The 20,863-nt window shown below is 46.9% G+C and overlaps 1 protein-coding gene across 1 annotated transcript in view; it reads left to right on the top strand.

Moving 5' to 3' along the window:
* Nucleotides 1-15,155, top strand: part of ARHGAP21 (Rho GTPase activating protein 21) — a 125,773-nt gene extending 110,618 nt beyond the window's left edge. The window contains exons 20-26 of the mRNA XM_040992614.1: nt 9-82; nt 160-249; nt 8,066-8,191; nt 8,337-8,378; nt 8,663-8,768; nt 10,735-10,766; nt 12,927-15,155. Of these exons, the coding sequence (XP_040848548.1) occupies nt 9-82; nt 160-249; nt 8,066-8,191; nt 8,337-8,378; nt 8,663-8,768; nt 10,735-10,766; nt 12,927-14,372 (1,916 nt within the window). The 3' untranslated portion in view covers nt 14,373-15,155. The remainder of the gene's footprint in view (nt 1-8; nt 83-159; nt 250-8,065; nt 8,192-8,336; nt 8,379-8,662; nt 8,769-10,734; nt 10,767-12,926) is intronic.
* Nucleotides 15,156-20,863: the final 5,708 nt, after the last annotated feature.

Genomic DNA, 20,863 nt, shown 5'->3' with positions numbered 1-20,863 from the left:
GTTATCAGATAAATACGCTGATTTTATTGAAGCCAATCGTAAAGAAGATCCTCTTGACCGCCTGAAAACCTTAAAAAGACTAGTAGGTATTATTTTATATATTTGGAAATACAACCGAAATTCAACATTTAAGACTGCTCATGAAATGCTATCTTTCAGATTCATGACTTGCCTGAACATCATTATGAAACACTTAAATTTCTCTCAGCTCATTTGAAGACAGTGGCAGAAAACTCAGAAAAAAATAAGGTATGTGAATGAATCGCTTGAGTTTAAAAAATGTGCTTCACTGTGTCATGGCAGGTAGACGAAGATGGGTTTGCAGGATGGGATGCTGAGCCTGGCAATGAAAATGCTGCCTTCATCCAGGCCCCTGGGTCCAGGCCCCAGCTCCTGACTGCAGCTTCCTGGACCTGGGTTCTTGCCAGTCAGTGGGAGTCTTCGAGTGTTTCCAGCTTTGATCCTTGGCGAATCTGCCAGCTGATGGGAGCTCACTGTCTCACAAGTAAAATTTTTAAAATTAATTTTAGGGTACAGTTCCATAGGCTCTGGGATTTCCCCTATAATTACATCATCCTATTTAAGCTTATGTTGACAATGGTAGAGTCCAGCAGCCTATTGCCAATATATATTCAACAATTTCACTGGGCGTCCATCTTTGATAGACTATCTTGTGAAGATACACAGTCCCTCTAGATAACCTACATATTTATTGATCTCATTTTTCTGCATGAAGGTTCCCTAACCCCAGAGAATCTATCTGTCATTTTGCGATTGGCTTATTTCACTGAGCATGATGGGCTCAATTTGGGACATTTTGTTAAATGGTCAGATTTCATTCTTTTTAATGGCTGAGTAATATTCCCGAGTAAATGTGCTAAGTTTACTAAGTTTTTCTTATTTTTCCCATGAATTAGTTTTAGACAGTTGATTCTGGTCAAGGGCTACAGAAAGGTAGGTGAGACCACCATTTCCACATTCTTTTTCTCCTTCCTGTATGTGGGGGAAGGAGAGAAGTCATGTCCAGCCTCCCAGATGCCTCTACACTCTGGGATGGTGGACAGCCACCCAACACCACCCCAATGTCCCCACTATGGGGCATGCTCTGAGGGTCCTGCTGAAGAGGCTTTGATAGTTCAACAGTTCTGAATTACTGATAATCTTGCCCCTCCAAGCATGAAGAAATCTCTTCAGAATCTACTAGTCAACATAGTCTAGCCTAGAGTATCCGTTTGCCCAGGTATTCACTGCCAACTCTTGGCTGGGGTAGTTGATCAATTCGTTCTATCCTCCGTCCTGTTATGTTACCAGGTGTCCTCTGCATGTTCTACTGTACTGTGTATCCTCCATGTACATCTGGATATGCTGTTCACTGTCCCATGTAAGCCACTGAGGAGGCCCAGCTCTGACACACGCACTCCATGGTCAGACCAACCTGCACTTCTTTTCAGGGTTGGGGTTCTGAGTCCAGAGATTCCATTGTGTGGTGGGGCAGGAGGATAGACAAACTTCATCTGAGCGGATCCCACACCTGGTTCTTGTGTGTGCATATCAATACAGGGTCTGACACAGTCACCCAAATCAGCCTATGCACATACTGTTAGTTGCAATTACCAGGTCAGTTGTCTCCAGCCCTGTCTTCTCCATCCTGATCCTACCCACCACACACTGGACCTTCAAGTATGCCAGTGGAAGTGGCCACCTCGTTGGAACAACCTGTAATAACTCCCACCTGGCCTACCCCCGGCTTGCCAGTATGTACAGCATATTGGTCTGGTCCAGTCTGTCCTACAACCCATTCAGCTTTCCTGTAGGTCATTGAAAACCTAATTCAGCCCAGTCCACACTGGTGCCACTGGGTGTCACCATCTGTTTAGCCAAGCCTACCCCCCTTGTCCTGAGTCTCATGCTCACCAGTGGGAGTGGCAACCCAAGAGGGAGGTGGCCCCTGTTTCCTTACTGGGCCCACTCTCAGATCTTGCGCTCTCCAAGTGGTTCTGCATTTTGACAGAACTTGCCCCTTGTGCCAGTATCTGCCAGCTAATGCTGCAGCAGAGCCCAACCAACCCAGCCTGGCATTTCCCTAATCCAGCTCACACGAGGCCAACAGGTTTCATAGCCCAACCTGGTCTGTCTCCATCCCAACCCATACTCTCCAGTGGGAGTGGTGGTCTAGCAGGGGAGCCCTCCACAGTCCCTTACCGGCTTTGCCCCCTCCTCACTTGGTCTCACAGGTGCTGGTTGAGTGCTGTGGCCCAGTCTGACATGGCCCGCCTCACCTCAGCACTTGCCAATAGGTGTTGTAGCCTGACCGGGCCCTGCCCATCCCAAATTCCAGCTAAAAACTGGTGGAGGCTACAGCCTAGCCCAGCCCACTCCCAGTCATGGCCTTCATGTGAACTGGGTTGATTGTGACCCAATTCGGCCCGACCCACACTCCGTTCTGGCGCTCAGATTTATCAGTGGGTGATATGAACTGGCCTGCCCCCAGTCCCAGCTCTTGCTGGCGGGTACTGGAACTGGGCCCTGCTCAATCTGCTGTCATCCCTGGCTCATGCAAACCAGTAGGTATGATGGCCTAGCCCAGCGTGACCTGTGCTCTAGCCTGGTTTGCACACTTCCTGGTGAGCTAAGGTTTGCTTGGCCCTGCCTGGTCTGCCCCCTTCCAAAATCCACCCACACATTAGCTAACAATTGGAGCTAGCTTGCCTGATCCCCAGGCCTGGCTCATGCATGCCTGGTATAGCCTGCCCCTCCATCTTGGCCTTGTATGAGCTGGTGAACATTGTGGCCTGGCCCGCCCTACACCCCTGTTTTAGGATGCACATGTGGGTGCTACAGCTTGGACTTGCCCAGCCTATTCTCAACCCCTGTACTTGTTAGTGTTGGCAGGTTCCATGGCCACACCTAACTCAGCCCATCATCACCCCAACTCTTGAACTAACCAGTGGGACTTTTATTTCCGTAGGATTTGGCCCACACATCCACCACAGAATCTAAAGACCTGATTCTCTTGCGTGTTAGTGGCATGACCCTGCCTAATGTGACCTGTCCCCTATTATGATATTCAATCTGGTACTGGGTTCTAGCCCTACTAGACAGACCCCTAGCCCTTGCTTTGTGGACTGGTGTGTGGAGGACAGCAATGTTCCATGCTAACAAGTTCTACTTAGGATTCCCATGTGGGCTGGTACATCAGTCTGACCCAGACAGCTCTTCCAGTCTGTCCTCTCCAAACCACCAGGTCTCAGTCCCCTCACTTACCTGAAAGTACAGTGGTCCTGTCATTGGGAGGCCCTCAGGGTTCATTCCTCACATAGAGTAGCTCTATCCACGGATGTCCCTAGGCAGTAATTCCACCCCCTCAAGACCCCAGAGCTCTCTGCTGGGCAGCCAGCAGGAAAAAACTACCAGGCCCAGACAAGCCCGATATGTCCACTGATTGGTAGCGGTGGCTGGGGCTAGGGCCCCAAGCATTGAGTCCAACCTGGCTCAGGTGCCCCCAGCAGCTGGCATGCTGCCGAGAGGTCCATCCATCCAAGCCCGGAGGTTGAACTCCTTCCTGTATCACTTTCTTTATCTGCTCCTCTTTTGATGATCATCTGGGTTGCTTCCATGTCTTTGCAATTGTAGATTGCAGTGCTGTGAATAGAGGAGTACAAGTCATTTTCTCATTTGCACATTTCTTTTCCTTTAAATACATGCCCAAAAGTGGGATAGCTGGATCATATGGTAGATCAATGCTCGGATCTCTTAGCACTTTCCATACTGAGTTCCATAGAGGTTGTACTATCCTACATTCCCATCAGCAGTGAAGAGTATCTTTCTCCCCACGTCCATGGTAGCAGGTGTTAGTAGAGTTCTGAACGTAAGCCAATCTCACCGGTGTTAGGTGAAACCTCAGTGTGGTTTTCATTTGTATTTCCATGATAGCTAGGGAGCCTGAGCATTTTCCCACATGTGTATTAGCCATTTGAATGTCTTCTGAAAAATGTCTGTTCCTTTCCTTTGCCCATTTCTTCACAGAGTATTTATTGTGCTGTTGTTGAGTTTCTGAAACTCTTTGTAAATCCTGGATAAAGTCTGTAATTTACTGAAACATTCTGAAATATTTTCAAGTTGCTAAAATCTCTAGAAATTGCTTTAAAGTGTTCCAAAATACCAGTTGTCAGCATTTAGAAAAAGAAATTATCTGAAAGGCTGAGAGAGGCAGGTAGATAGCCATTTCCCACAGCCCTCCATAGCCAGGGTTTAGCCAGGCCAGAGCAGTGCACAGGAATTCATCACTCAGGCCTCATACATTGCTCCCAAGAAGCTGGACTCAGGAGCCAGACCTGGGAATTGAAACAGGTACACAACAGTGGAACAGGGCTGTCTTGCTGCCAGGGAAACTATGCCTGTCTCATGTGTCAGCTTTTTTTTTTTTAAAGATACTTGTCTTTATAGTTAACCAGCTAGAAAAACTTAAAAGTCAGAAATTTTGTGCTTGATTTCTTTTTCAACCATGTATCATTAGGTACCACATGCGCATGATACAGTGGTCAAAAAGCACCAAGTAATACACAATGGAAAATAACATTTTGACTTGTAAAAGGTGTCTTTTTTCCTTACTACTTCATTTTCAGTAGGGTTTTTTCTTTTCTTTTTTTTTTTTTGTTTGTAAGATTCTGCTTATTTGAAAGGCAGAGGGTGAAGCAATGAGAGAATTAAACTTATTTTGGTGCAAAAGTTTGAAATTTATGAAATATGTAGATCTCAAGTTCAGAAATACATATTATGAAGATGGTATTTGTGAATTGCAAACATTTTGCCTTGAGATATGCATCTTATTTTTATTTTTCAAAGGTTCTCAAGTCCCTTGTATATAGAAATGAGATTCAGATTAGTTGAAAAAACTTAAATGAAATCATAGACACAACAATGTAGTAAAAATTTTAAGACCTGTGAAAGAGTGATTATTTTTTTGACCCACTGTATCAACATATGCACACATATCAGTTTAAGTAAATTCTTACATCTTTCTAGGGGAACGCTGACATTAGGCATAGTGTGTCCTGTTTTTCTGCAGGGAGCGCGGTGTGTGCCAGTGTGTCCTTCATGGTTTTAACCCTTAGATGCATAGTACCTGCACAGGAAGCAACGGTCCTTGTGGGCTTGCCATTTCTGCCACACCTGAAAGTGCCGGCATGTGCGCATGCAGGCACCTGGCAGAGCAGGCTGGCAGTGCACTTCCCCACGTGGGATTGTTTAAACACTGGCTTGGCTTTTTGAGTTCTGCAGTGATTCCTCTTGCTGTCCCTCAATGTGTTTAGAATTAGTTAAACCTATTTAACATTTTAATCGAAGTCTCACTCCAAACCATCATTCTAGGTACCATCACAGGAAAATAAGATATTTCAACCTTTGAGAATCTTTTATAACAGTATCATAGAAACAAATGTACAAAAGCTAAGAGCACACAAAGCAAGTCCCCTGGATCTACACGAAGGACTACCAGTATGGGCACCAAGGACTACATCCCAACTACCAAGGAGACTACGGGGAATTGGAGTGCCTCCGGAGGCCGAGAACTCTGAGGTCACCCACCCCCATCTGGAACCCTGAGCAGTCCGTAGACACTGAAGAACAGCAAACTTCCTTCGGGACTAGGCAAGCGAGCTTTCACTGGTCCTTACCTATCTTGCAGTGACCATCAGGGTCACTCCAGAGCCCCCCACCCCAAAAACAAACAAAATCAGAATAGACAGAAAAACAAGGAAAGCTTAGAACCAGACAGGAAACGGTCAGAGTGGATTCACATAAACCTAACTAGGTAGGACACAGGGATTAGATACTCCTCACTGGGGAATGGAAGATTTCTCTGCACACCGCTCCTAAAACTGTTCTACACCTCAACTGTTGACATATGCCGTGCTAGAGTTATAAGCTAGTTTAGACTATCTTAAAATCTGCCAATTCAGTACAATTATGCTTCAATGGTATAACTGCTAAATACTAAAACGAAAATAGATGCGAGACAGCCATTTTAAGGTGTATAGAAGCTAGTTGTATATAAACTAAAATCAAAATGTCAATGAAATAGTCACAGGATGTGGTTAAGAACTTGCATTTTTTTTAAACATATTGGTTACTCACTACCATGTCAATTAATTCCATAATGTTGTAAATTGTCGTTGTTGTGCTGGGGCTTTTAATTGATCGGGATGATATTCTGCCATCTCTACCTTCAGACCAGAGATGGTCTCCCCAAGAAACTGTTGAACTTATCTGGACAATAAGATGCCGGACTCTAGGCTTGGTATATGCTTGACTGAATTTGAACTGTGGTACTGCAACAAGGTGGAGGAATCCAGTATGGGGAGGGTATAGGGAGGGGTTGGGGGAATCCCAGATCCTATGAAACTGTGTCACATAATGCAATGTAATTAATAATAAAAAGAAAAAGCTAAGAGCATTGATTGAAGTAGAAATTCATCATAAATACTTCCCCAGTCTATTCACTATTTAAAAAAAATTGACGGGCAGAGAGAAAGAAAATCTTTTAATAAACAGACCCTCAGGCCTGGCGCAATCACGTAGTGGTTAAGATCCTCGCCTTGCATGCCCGGGATCCCATATGGGCACCCGATCTAATCCCGGCAGCCCCGCTTCCCATCCAGCTCCCTGCTTGTGGCCTGGGAAAGCAGCTAAGGACAGCCCAACGCCTTGGGACCCTGTACCCGCATGGGAGACCTGAAGAGGCTCCTGGCTCCTGGCCTTGGATTGGCTCAGCTCCAGCCATTGTGGCTGCTGGGGGAGTGAACCATCAGACAGAAGATCTTCCTCTCTGTATATATGACTTTCCAATAAAAATAATAAATAAGTCTTTTAAAATAAACAGACCCTCAATGTGCTTGTTGACTCCCCCGATGTCTGGGAGCTGGCCAGGTGAAAGCTAGGCTCTCTAGCTGTGTCTGCCTTCCCAGGGGCAGTTAGTGGGGAGCTGATCAGGATCAGAGTAACCAGGTGTTCAAACCAGCCAGTGTTGCAGGGGACAGCCTAACCCTTCGTGCCATCTCATTCTCTGGAAGCCTTTTTTTTTTTTTTCTTTTTTCTTTAAGATCTTCCATCCAATGATTCACTCCTGAAGTGGCTACAACGGCTGAGGCTGAGCTGATCCAAAGCCAGGAGTCAGGAGCTCCTCCAGGTCTCCCACACAGGTGCAGGATCCCAAGGCTTTGGGCCGTCCTCAACTGCTTTCCCAGGCCAAAAGCAGGGAGCTGGATGGGAAGCAGAGCTGCCAGGATTAAAACTGGTGCCCATATGGGATCCTGGCACACTCAAGACGAAGACTTTAACCACTAGGCTATCGCGCTGGGCCCTGGAAGCCTTTCTTAAAAGAAAAAAAAGAGGAGAGATCTTCCATTTGCTGGTTCACTCCCCAAATAGCCCACAAGAGCCAGCACTGGACCAGGCTGGAGACAGCTTTCTCTAGCTCAGGGGCTCACACTCGGTCATCTTCATCTGCTTTTCTCAGGCCAGTTACAGCAAGTTGGATCAGAAACAGGGCAGTTAGGACTCCAGTTGGCACTCTCATAAGGGCTGGCATTGTAACCAGTGCCAGCCGCTAGGCTGATGCTTCTGTGGTAGGCTTGGTTGACTGAGGTGGATAAAGAAACAATACTTTCTAGTTAGGATTTTCATAAGCCAATCTACATAACTTGTTCCTGCTTTCATGACAATACATAATGACTATGAGCATTCATTTTTCGTAGAAAACATTTGACTTGGTTCCAAACTACCATTAGCAGAGTTGGATTAACTGACAAAAATTTCTAAAGCAAAGGAGGATGGCTCAAGCAGGAGCCCAGGATGGAGTTCTGGATCCCTGATTCAGCTGGCTCCCGATCTGGCTGCCAGACGCGGGCAGTGAGGCAGTGGATGGAATCTGCCCATACCCCTTACCACCGTCTTTCCCTCCCTCTCTGTGGTTCTGCGATTTCAAGCCAATAAATACTTTACAAAAAAATAAATAAATTTAAGCCCACTTCTAAAAAAAAAAAAAAAAATCACCCTTCCTTTTCAGATGGAACCAAGAAATCTGGCAATAGTTTTTGGTCCCACTCTGGTGCGAACATCAGAAGACAACATGACTCACATGGTCACCCACATGCCCGACCAGTACAAGATCGTGGAGACGCTGATCCAGCACGTGAGTGTGGCGCCCGCGGGGCCCCAGCTGCTTCTGCAGGGAAACGTCTGGCCTCTGGGGCTGTGATCCTGGTGTTTACTGCCTTCTGAGGTTTCAACCTCAGGGAACTAATTTCTCTCCTTGTCCTTTTTGTTTTGAATTTTAGCATGATTGGTTTTTCACGGAAGAAGGAGCCGAAGAACCTCTTGTAAGTATTGTCCGTCTGCGTTCCTACTCCGTTATTTTCATTTGGGACGCGAGAACCTGATGCTACAACAGTGTCCACTTCCCGCTTTGTGCGCTGTTGTCTGCTTTGCACCCCGGAAGCAGGTTTCTGACCTAAGGGAGATACAAGTACGGTGTGTGTTTTATGGTTAAACCGTTACGCACAGGTGCTCTGTGCAGTAATGTGTCTGTCACTAACTGTTGTTTGAATTTTGAAGAAAGTGTCTGTGACGAGATGATGAAGAGATCTCTGTTTATTAACCATAGACGACAGTGCAGGAGGAAAACACAGTAGACTCGCAGCCAGTGCCAAACATAGATCATTTACTCACCAACATTGGAAGGACAGGCGTGGCCCCCGGAGACGGATCAGGTAACTCCCGCCTGGTAGTGTCGATCTCGAGGTTCAGCGCTACATTCTTGTGCTGTGAAAGAACGAATCAATCATGAGTAACAGTTCACTATGATCTTTCTTTTCTGTTTTCGTTTGTTTTTTTTTTTTTTTTCCCACTCCAACTACTAGAAAATGTGATCTTCCTTTTCTGACGATCTCCGTTGTCTCCAGTGACTCTCAAACCATTGAACAGTGCATGGGGTTGTAATGTTTCTCAGAACGAAAACAGGGAGAAGAGCATGCAAAACTGTTCTGTTTTTTTTTTTTTTTTAATTCATAGTTTCCATCTAATAGTCATCACAAGGTAAAACAGATACATGCTGCTGGATATGTGGTTGCTGTGAGGGCAGAAAGCCGGGGTTAAAGTGTATACGTAGTTGTTGAGCTGGGAGGTCTGCCTTGGAGTGGCAAGCTAACACGTCCAACTGCGATGGGCACCATTTTTATAACTATCTATTATTATGTATTATCATTACAGTCGCCTCAGTTAAAAATAAATAAATAAATAAATCTGACCTTTATTTTTCTCCTGTTTCTTACGGCCACCCTAACGCTTGGTTAAGTATTAGTTTTTACTAGGCTTCTGATGAAATTTCTCTCCTGCCAAACTGTTTGCACTAATCTAGCATGTTGTTTGACACAATGTTCTCCCTTTGTCTCTAGTTCTTGTTCTAGTCCTAAAGGGTTGTTTCTCAGCACTTACTGACACAGGCAAATCTATACTGATGTTGCACAGGCGAAGTGGGAGGAGTCTATCACACGGTAATGTCACTGGTGGATTCGGTGCTGTCCCTGATGGACAGCTGGAACTGTAGGAAGAAGGACGGCTGCTGTCCCCACTGTAGCTGCCTTGTCTGCAGAAACCCCCGATTCTTGTAACCGCAAACAGAGTTGATCTGTCGTGTCAAGTTTCTCTTAAGACTATTGTAAACAGATCAATACTACTTTCTTAAAGTCTTTCTGCTGTTTCTTGTTATTTCTGAAGCAGACCCTGAGGAGAAATAGCATGGTATGCTCTACCAGTTCTTAAAGTCATACAGCATTTGGCCATGTGTTAAAAGGGGCGTGGCATGGGGCTCAGCTCAATAATTTGGAAAAAAAAAAAAAAGATTTCCCTCCAGTTAAAAGATGAAATTTCAAAATTGGTATTAAATTGAACAGCGCTAGCCCCTTCCTACCCTCTTTATAATTGTACAATCTGAGTTTTTGCCAGACAGTAAAATTACGGTCTCCATTTTTCCATTTCCATAGTTGCGCTTGTTAATAGATAATTGCAAAACTGGTAGCAGTTTAACCAGACTAGCCAAAAGGACCCCTGACTGCAGTGATGTGAAACTGGGGTCTGAATCCCAGACATCAGCATTGCTTATCAGGAGAATGGGTGACCTGAAACCAGGGTTATCCCAACGCAGCTTTGGCATCCATTCATACCCCATAAGTATGAAGCATCCGGTATATACTGACAAAATGTTAAGTCTGACAAAAATCCATCAAAGCGCACCAGTATGAGTGTCTCGATTTGTAGTGAGGGCAGCCGATGGTCTTACAAGTTCTACATTGTGTATCAGTTTCAGATACAGGATGTGGCACATAAGACAGTTCTGAAATGGTCTTTAGGCTCTGGTATTGCAAGAATTGAGATTTAGAAGCCCTAATATAAACACCAGTGTTTCTGTTTCTGTTTAGTACAGGGCTCCTTTGCCATTCCTATCATTGAGCTGGTTCTGCCTACAATTCACAGCATCCTTTCATGGCAGTGGCTTTCTGTGGTGCAGCTGGCATCTTTGTGAGCTCTGACTATCCACTGTGTTCTACGGTTTTGTTTGAGTTTTGCTTTCCCATTTTGTCCTGCACCTGTCTTTTCCATAACTTTTAACTTTTTGCATCGTTTGTTGAAAGTGGTGAAGACTGACCAATACTGACTGTGGTTCCTTTCCCTCCTCAGATTCAGCTACTAGTGACTCAACAAAATCTAAGGTAAAGTATTCTGTGCAATTTGGAAATATTTGGAAGGGCGGAGGTTACTTCTGAGATGACTTCTCACAGTTATACAAATGTCCATCCCTGTGTGTCTAAAGAGAGCAGCAATGCAGTAAATGGAAAAATTCATTTTTAAAGCAGGATATACGAATATTGGATCATGAGTGGGAATGCTAGCTGTCTCACAGGCACTGTCGGCATAATACAGAGGCTTCAGCTTTCTTATCCGAGGAGTGTAGCGGACAGTAAAGCAAGTCTCCCTGAACCCTTGACTGACCCAGCAGTGATCCACGCCATCCCATCCTCCACCAACCACCCTCTCCCTGGGACTACTCTTGTACAAGCACCACAGCTCTTGAGCTTTCATTGTTATTATACATTTTCTCTCTCACACACACACACACACACACACACACACACACACACACATTCCTGTTTTCCTCAGTAAATTGTCTTTCTAATTTAGGTTTGGGCATTAGTTGTGCTCTACTGACAACAATATCAAAACCATATAATTAAGAGTTGGCAGGAAGTTTTGATAAGTGGATTCATGTCCAAAGTTGGCTTTGCCACAGCACTAGTGACTTAGAATTGTCAATGGAATTTTAACAATGTTACCATACTTAAACACATCCATTAACACTGAATGATTTCCATCATTTTTCACCCCCATTGTCTTTATTTTCAAATCTTTAAGCCTACGGCAACCTTTTTGGGATAGTAACATCCTTTAGATTCATCAGGTGGTGTAGTCTGAGCTGTGTATAGGTGGATCTCGGTTTTCATTTCTCTCCTTCAGTCATTTGGGTTACACAAACAATGACAACACATCTAACTACCGGTGCTTCTGTCACCTGGGAGTGAAGGCATCTCCTACGAGGAGTACACTGCATACCATACAAACTCCCTACCCCATGACAGTTATGTTCTTCATTTCTCTACACAGGGTGCAGTCAAGGAGCAGTCCTTGCAATTAGTTACCCGAGATGTGTTGGACTCTAACTCAGTACAGTGTCCCAACCCGTTCCCCTCCACTAAAGAAAAAGTGTCTTTAACCTAAAAGCCCTGTTTAAAGTCTCCACTCTTCACTCACCGGATGCATCTTGGTTAACCCATGAAGGGGCCCTGTAACCTGCACCCCTGTGGTAAGGGTCTCTCGGGTGGAAATAGGATCTTTTACCCCAGCACATGTACAATTATGAAGTCCTCAGCTTTTAACAAGGAGCTGAACCATGAGTCACTGGCTCAGCGTGATGACTCGCAACACCCAGGAGGGGGAAGGTTTCTACTGTCCCCGCACCCACTGTGTGGGAGAGCCAGGAAGGCCCAGTAACCACCATGTGTGTACTGCATACTTAGGACGTCCTTACACCCTTCCAAAACACAGACTTCTGCATTGTGTTGGAGCCTCTAATGCAACAGCAGCCTCAATGTTCATTTCTTAGGAATTAAGTACAGTTTTAGCTTACCTAGGATGTTTATGCCAAAACAAATAGCTTCTATCATTAATAAACCAGTACCTGCTTTAGCATGCAGACCTCACAGCCAGCTTGACCTGTCACAGTACACTGACGCGTTTACTGGAGAGGACACAAGATCCTATCCCTGCCCTTTTGGAGCTTCCCAGGGTCCACGAAGCCAGTTCTTGCCCCACTGGCCTTCACCAAGAGCAGTGCCTAAAGACACGGCCTGGGTGCAGCAGGGTTAGCAGGATCTTCTCCCTACATCTGTGGTCTAGGGCGGCTGTCGTTAGAACCCCCAAGTCAGCCACAGGACTTGAACAGCCCGCATCAGAATCTTACATTGGAATAGCACCAAGCTCTTAGTCCAGAGTCCCAAGAAAGTGTGGCAGCTGAGGCAGGCTCTTGTTTCAGAGAAGTGAGTAGAAATCAGGCGCACTCCTTGGCGCTAAGCCCGAATCCTCTCCCTTAGGGTCAAACGGTAGAAAGAAATCCTGTGTGACCGGCAGGGAAACAGCACCAAGGCCACAAGAGGGGCTGGTTGGTTAAGTGTGCCTCTCTGCTGCAGTTTCTGGGAGGTTTCAAGCCGGCCCGTGTCTGCTGTCAGTGCCCCTAGAGCTCTGGGGAAGGCTTTTCCCAGAACCCACGCTGCACCCCGTGCTTTGGGTCAAGTTCTCGTTTCTCTGCCACTCCGCAGGGCTCCTGGGGACCAGGAAAGGAGCAGTACAGCAGGGAACTGCTGGTGTCCTCCATCTTCGCAGCCGCCAGCCGCAAAAGGAAAAAGCCCAAGGAAAAGGCACAGCCCAGCAGCTCAGAAGACGAGCTGGACAGTGTGTTTCATAAGAAGGAGAACGCGGCACAGGGTCACAGTGACGCCAAGGAAGAGTCCAGGAAAGATGGAGAGACCTTGGGCAGGAAGCAGAGGGGCCCAGCTGCAGCCAGGAGTGAGAGGGCGGCCCCCGGGGGTGAGGTGCGCTCCCCAGCGCTCAGCTGCCGCCTGCCGGTGCCCAGGGAGGGCTCTGGCTGCCGGCTGACCCCAAGGCCCCCTTGCTCCGCGGAGGAGGCGGGTTCAGACTCGGGCACACTACTCAGCATGTCTTCCCAGGCCTCGCTGCCACAGCCATCCACCAAGCCCAGTGCCAGTCCGGAGAGCAGGCGAGGCGAGTTTGTGGGCACCATCACCTCTGACTACTCCACCACGTCTTCAGCCACCTACGCGGTCAGCCTGGACTCCAGTCGCCTGAGCCCCGAAGTTCAGTCCATGGCGGAAAGCAGGGGCGACGAGGCAGACGACGAGCGCAGCGAGCTGGTGAGCGAGGGCCGCCCCCCCGAGAGCGACAGCGAGTGTGACTTTGCTGTGTTCACCGTGTCACACGCTGCCGAGCGCGAGGGCAGCCTGGCTCTGAGCCTCGAGGGCCGCAGGCCGCCCTTCAGCTCGCACAAGCTCATCGAGTGTGACACGCTGTCCCGACGAAAGTCCACCCGCCTGCGCTCCGAGGGCGAGCGGGACGCGCCTGCCCTAGCCCGCGTGTTGGATGTCATGAAGAAGGGCAGGTCCACTGGCAGCCTCGCGCCACCCCCTGCCAGAGCCGAGGCCGAGCGGCCTGAGCCCTCGTGGAAGAGCAGGATTGCAGATCGCCTCAAGCTGCGGGTCAGGGCGCCCGCTGCCGACGACATGCTCCCAGGGGCCAGCCCCAGGCCTCAGGCCGAGGGCACCCGGAGGAAAAACATCCGGCGGCGGCACACGCTTGGCGGGCACCGGGACGCAGCAGACGCCAGCGTGGCCAGCTTCTGGAAGGTGCATGAGCAGGGCGGCACCGAACCCGAGCTGTCGGCCGTGACACGGCTAAGACCCAAGTGCCAAGCCCAGGACCTGTCCATCGCAGACTGGCTGGCTCGGGAGCGCCTCCGCACCAGCACGCCCGACCTCAGCTGCTCGCCCACAGGCGAGCCCGTGTTGAGCAGCCCCAGCGGCCTGGGTGCTGGCCCAGCCCTTACCCCAGCGGCTTCACCAGACCAGGTGAATGGCGACGAGCGCTTCCATAAGGGGAGCCAGGCCGCCTCTGGCCCTGCAGCTGCCACACAACCCCACAAACTGTCAGAAGCCCGGGGCAGCAGCACACCGCTCCATCCCTGCGTGTGAGCCGAGGCTCAGGCACAGCTATTACTGCAGGCTCTAGCCCCTCTGTACAGACCTTCCCGCCCCAGACCTGTTATTCCGCAGCCTTGCCCAGGGCTGCCTTCTTCCTCGTGCACTGTGGAACGGCTTTACAGTGTACTGCCGCAGCCAGAAGAACATACATATATATAGATATATATATATTTAAATATATATATATTTAAAAGTATATCAAATAGTTGTATACAAATGAGCACAGTATTTGTTGCAACTCGCTCCATAGTGTAAGACCCAAAATGACCGCAGGAAGGCGCTGGCACGCACGTGCCGCCTGCCTCTTCCTCTGGTTTCATCACTAACAAAAGTGCCTCATACGAAAACACGTCGGGGTGTTAGGGTGCCATATTGGTGACGTGAGATAACGTGAATCCGCGAGCACACCTTGTCGGTAACAAGCTTCATCCCATGGCCCAGTTTTAACACAGGTGGATACAGAACTTCCATTCTTTAGTCATTCCAGGTGGATCTGAGTTTTATATTCAAACTTTTAATACAGCTTTTTGAGTTTTTGTGTGACTTGAATTTTTAATCTTTCTGTAAAATACGTAACTTAAATGAACATATTATATGTGTATCTTTTCTTCAGATACCAGATTTGATATAAATGTTGTAACATAGATGTGTAGTAGTGGGTCCTGGATGGAACTGGCCTCTTTATCGAGAAGAATATAATTCTGCATGAGGACTTAACGAATCCAAACCTGTGTCATGCCTGTGTGCATACCCGATTAAACACTGGAAATAAAACTGTTTTGGTGAACTTTGCTTGGTTTCAAAAGCAATCCTGTTTTTAAATGCCACTCATCTACAACTGTCCAAAGTGATTTGATAGGACCCGTGCCTTCCCCCCTTCTAGCTGGCGGGCAGTGCTCCCAGGATCGGATGGTTTCACTGATGAATTCCAAACTTTTCAAGAACTAATTCAAATTCTTGTCATGCTACTAATACTAAAAGCAATGGAAAAGAAGGGAATATTCCCAACTCCTTTTAGGTCAACATCACCTTACTTCCAAAACCAAAAACAAGAAATAGAATTACAGTGCAATATTCCTGATGAGAGATACAAAACTCCACAACAAAGTACTACCTAATTAAATCAACAACACATCAGAAAGATCACTTGCCTGGACCAAGTGGATTTATCCTTGGTGTGTAGGGATGGGTCAACAAAAGCAAAAAATGTGATATGCCACATTAACAAGCAGAAAAATTAAAAAACCATAGGGTTACTTCAAAAGACCCAGAGAAAGCATTTGATAAAATACAACATTCTTTCATTTATATATATATGATATAAATAATATATTAAATATGTAATTTTAAAAACTTAAAATTTGGGTGCATAAGAAATATCACTTGACACAATCAGGACAATGTATGAAGACCCCGTAGCTAACATCATTTTGAATGCAGAAAAGTTAGAGGCATTTCCACTGAGATCTATAACTAGGCAAGGATGACCACTTCTACCATTGTTACTCAATATACTTCTGGGAGTTTTAGCCGGAGCCATTAGGCAGGGGGAAAACTTGGCATGGAAGAAGTCAAGCTATAACTACAGATGAGAGGATTCTCTAAGGTAACTGCAAAGCTCTTCTAAGAGACAATTGAAATTAAAATGCATAAGAGTTTGGCAAAGTTGCAGGCTATAAAGTCAACATGTAAGAATCAGTGGTCTTTGTATCCACAAACAATGTCATGGCTGAGAAAGAACTTGAAGGATCAGTACCATTCATAATTACTGCAAAAAAAAAAATACCATGGAATTAATTATCCAGGTATTTGAGGAATCCCTATGATAAAAATTGCAAACTATTAAATAGAGGAAGACACCAAAACATACAAAAATTGCCATGCTCATTGATTGATAGAATATTAAGATGTCCATGTACTAAAAGCAGTTTACAAAATCTATGTGTTCCCAATCAAAATCCTTTTGACATTCTTATCAGATCTAAAAAAAAAATCATGTTCAAATTCATATGAAAAATTAAGAGATCTGGAATTGCTAAAGCAATCTTAATTAAACAACAGAAACAAAAGTCTGGCATCATAATACCAAACCTTCAAGGCATTCTATGGGGCCGTTGTAATCAAAACAACCTAGCAGTGGTACAAAAACAAACATGACTATCAGTGGAACAGAACAGAAACCCCAGAAACAAATCCACACATCTACATCCAACTAATTTTGACATATTAACCAAAATAAGACAAGGAGAAATAAGTTTCATTAATAAAACTGGATCTACTATGCAGACAGATGAAGCATAACTTCTACCTTAAACCTCACATAAAAACTAAACAAGCAGATCAAGGAGCCAAAGCTAGGACTGATGCCATCAAATTACCTCAGAGAAATTCCTCAAATCATAAGCATTGCCAAGATTTCTTGGAAAAGACTCCAGAAGGGCAGGCGATTGAAGCATGAATAAACAAATGGGCTTATATCAAGCTAAACAAAAACAAAACAAAACAGAACAAAAAAACTTCAGCATTGCCAAGCACACTATCAACTAAGATAACGAAGAACAGAATGGGAGAAAGTATTTGCAAACTATGCCCTGATAGAGGATTAATATTCAGGATCTATGAAGAGCTCAAGGAACGCAACAAGCAATCCAGTTACAAAATAAGCAAAAGCAAACAGACATGTTTCAGAGGATAAAATTCTATTGGCCAACAGACACATGAAAAAAAAAATGCTCAGGTTCACTAGCCATCAGGGAAATGAAATAAATACCACAATGAGATTTCACTTCATCACAGTTAGAATGGTCATCAAACAGAAGTCAGAAAGTAAGTGCTGGAAAGGTTGTGGGAAAAAGACATTGTGACCCACTGCCGGTAGGAATATAAACTAGCGCAACCATATGGAAGACAGTATGGAGATTGCTCATAATGCTCAAAATAAATCCACCATATGACCCAAACATCCCATTTCTGGAGATTTACCCCAAGTGAAGTGAATTCAGCATATGAGAGAGCTATCTGTACTCCCATTTTTTTTTTTCCTGATGATTACATAGTTGAGATGGGTACATGCCCAGGTGGACCACTGATTATGGTGAGAAGGGTTAAGGAACAGGGGAAGGTGGATGAGGTAATGGTTGCCAATTTTCTTTTCTTCCTGTATCTGGGGTGAAGAGTAGGGCAGAGGCCACATGTAGCATCCCAAACACATCAGTACTTAGGGATGGGGACAGGCACCTGGTATCATCCCAGGGTCTCCGATGTGGAGCATGCTCGAAAGGTACATCTCAAGTGATTTTTGATAGTTCTGAAATGCTGTTGAGTTCGTTATAAAGACAAGGAAATCCTTCATGGGCCATTGGCCAACACAGTCCACCTTAGAGTCTCCATTTGCCCAGATACTTGCTCTCAACGCTTGGCTGGGAGAGTTGTCCAATTTGTTCTGCCCTGCATACTTTGGCATGGTACCAGGTGTCCTCTGCACCCCAGTGAACTTCCATATCCCCAGTGTGTATCTGGGCATGCTGTCCACTGCACGGTCTTCAGCAACTGAGGAGGCCCAGTTCTGACTCACGGTCAGAACACACAGATCCTACGTTTTCCCCCATGGTTGGAGTTCTGAGTTTAGGGGTTCAGTTGGTGGGTGGGGGGAGTCCATAAAGAACCTCACCAGAGGTGACCCCCAGAACTGACTCCTGTGTGTGCCAGCCAGTATGGGGGTCCATGTCAGTCCATCACCCACATCAGCCCATACACACCGGTGGTTGCAGTTGTTGGGTTAGTACTGTCCCAGCCCCATCTCTTATGTAAACCAATGGAAGCTGCAGCCAGCACAACCCTGCCCACCACACACTCAGCCTTCACACTCACCAGTGGTCACTATAGCCCAGAGCAACTGCCAAATAACCTAACAAGGCCTGCCTCCAGCCCTGGTTCTAGAATATGCTGACATGTGTAGCCGACCGGACCATTCTGTCCCATATCCCACTCAGATTCTGTACACATCAATGGGTGCTGCAGCCTAGCTCAGCCCAACCAATCCTTCTATCCAGCCCACACTTATGCTGGCTACTGCCTGTGCAACCAGGTCCATCTCCAGTCCCAGTTCTCATGCTCACCAGTAGGAGCTGCAGGCCATCATTGAGGTGCCCACAGTTTTCTGCTAGGCCCACTCCCAGACTCAGATATTGCACTTTCCAGGTGGTTCTATGGTCTAGCTTTACAGAACTTGCCCCCATTCCCAGCACTTGCCAGTAATGCTGTGGCAAAGCCTGATCAGCCTGCGCCCACTCTGCCTCATGCATGTATCAGTGGATATGGCAGCAGGAACAGTGGTCCTGCCCGATTGGCCTACACCCATTTTGGCTCTTATTGTTAGGTGCTACTGCCCAGCAATGCTTGGTCCACCCCAGACACAGCTCTAACATGGTTCAGTGGGTGCTGAGACCTAGCCCAACACATCCTACACTCACTCTGGCTTTCCCAAGTACCAGTGGGTGATGCAGCCTAGCCCAGTCTGGCACACCCCAATCCACACCCATGTAAGGGATGTTGCAGTCATGTCCAACCCAGATTGGCATCCCCCTTCTGGCTCTTGTGCTCACCAGTTGGAACCATAGCACACAGGGACATCCCTTAGCTCCCCAACCAGGCCTGCTCCCAGCCACAGATCATGAACATGCTAGTGGTTGTTCTGACGCAGCCCAGCATAGCTCATCCCTATTCTGGCCTTTGCCATCAGTTGCTGGAGCCTGGCCTTGCTCAGCCTGTCCCCGGTCCCAAATCTTACTAGTGGGTGCTACAGACTATCCCTGTCTAGTCTACTCCCATCCCTGGCTTTCAAACTGGTAGATGTGATAGCCTAGCCCAGCATGGCCTGCACTCCATCCCATCCTCTGCACATGTCAGTGGGTTAGATTTTGCCTGACCTTACCCTGTCTGCCTCTTTCTCTGCTCCCCAGCCCCCACCAGAACCAACCCACACACTTGCCAGCAAGTGGAGCTGCCCTGCTGGCCCAACTAACACCCAGTCCTGACTCACGTGCTCACCAGTGGGAGCTACAGCCCACCAGACCCACTCCTAGCCCTAGATCCCACATGTACTAGTGGGTGCTAAGTCCTCTCCCCACCCAGTCTGCCTTCCCTGTCTTGACCTTTTTGTGTTCTGTGATCCTCACAACCTATTGGGTGTGCCTACGGGTGCTACTGGCCGGGATCAGCCCAGCCTAATCCCAATCACAATGCCCATGAGTGTTGTGAGGTCCCAGGATCACACCTAGCTCAGCTTACCACTACCCACAGCTCTTGAACAAAAAAGGAGACGCTGCAGTTCCACAGGGATGAGCACACATATCCCCCACAGAATCTGCTCCCAGACATAGTTCTCTTGAGTGCTAGTTAGTGTCATTGCCCAGCTTAGTTACCTGCCCCCTGTTCGGACACTCACTGGCAGGTACTGATATATCCCTGCCAGATAGGTCCCCAGCTTAGGATTTATTATGCATTGGTAGGTGGTGGTTGCCTGTAGTTGATGCTAACTAGCCCAGCTCAGGTCACCCATGTGGGTGAGTGCATCAATCTGACCCAGAAAAGCCCTCCAGCTTCTTTCCTCCCAGTTGCTCAGTCTCAGCCCCCTTACTTGTCTGCAAGTACAATAGCCTTGTTGGTGGAACTCCCCCAGAAGTCATTGCTCACCTACTACATATTCCCTTTGTGGTCCTCCCCCTGCTATATTCCCATGCCCCCTTCCCTGAGCAATCCACAGTCCCAAGAACATATGGGTTCTCCAGCTCAGTCTTCCCAAGTCCAATCTTCCAGTGGGATGGTATTCTGTCCTGGATCTCTGCTCACCCACCAGAAACCCAAGCTCCCAGTCCCAGATGGACCCCAAGACCCAGTCCCCTGGCACCCATGCTCTCCTGGGACCCTACCCTCCTCCTACCCGAGACCCAAGAGTGTTCATAGCTCCCCAAGCCTAGTCCAACAGCATACCATGCCAGCATGCTAACCTAGGGCTGTGCCCTCCTTCCTCCCCAACTGAGGTCAAGCATGTGTGAAAATCCCCAGGCTTATTCCACCATCTTGGGCACGAGCCCCAGGTACCCACATGCCCCCACTGGTGCCATCCCCCAGAGCCCTCTGAACCCGCCTGTGTGCCGGTGGAAGCCAGGTGCTCATGCTGGTGGACTGCACTCTCACAGAGAGCAGCTCAATTCATACCAGCTAAGATATGGAATCAACCCAGAAGCCTATCAATGGGTGACTGGATTTTTTTAAAAAATACTATACATACACTATGGAATCTACTACTACTCAGACATAAAAAATAGAATTTTATTTTTTGCAGCTAAATAGATGCACTCGAACACTATTATGCTTATTAACACAAGCCAGACACAAAGATAAATGTTGTCCCTGATAACAAACACAGAGCACAAATATTTAATGTATTAACAACTGGGGATTTGATTACAGTTTACAAC

The sequence above is a fragment of the Ochotona curzoniae genome, unplaced genomic scaffold (genome assembly GCF_017591425.1).
Source record: "Ochotona curzoniae isolate NIBS_2020 unplaced genomic scaffold, NIBS_Ocur_1.0 contig_78, whole genome shotgun sequence".
Taxonomy (NCBI): Eukaryota; Metazoa; Chordata; class Mammalia; order Lagomorpha; family Ochotonidae; genus Ochotona; species Ochotona curzoniae.
This window is presented reverse-complemented; position numbering and strand designations above follow the sequence as displayed.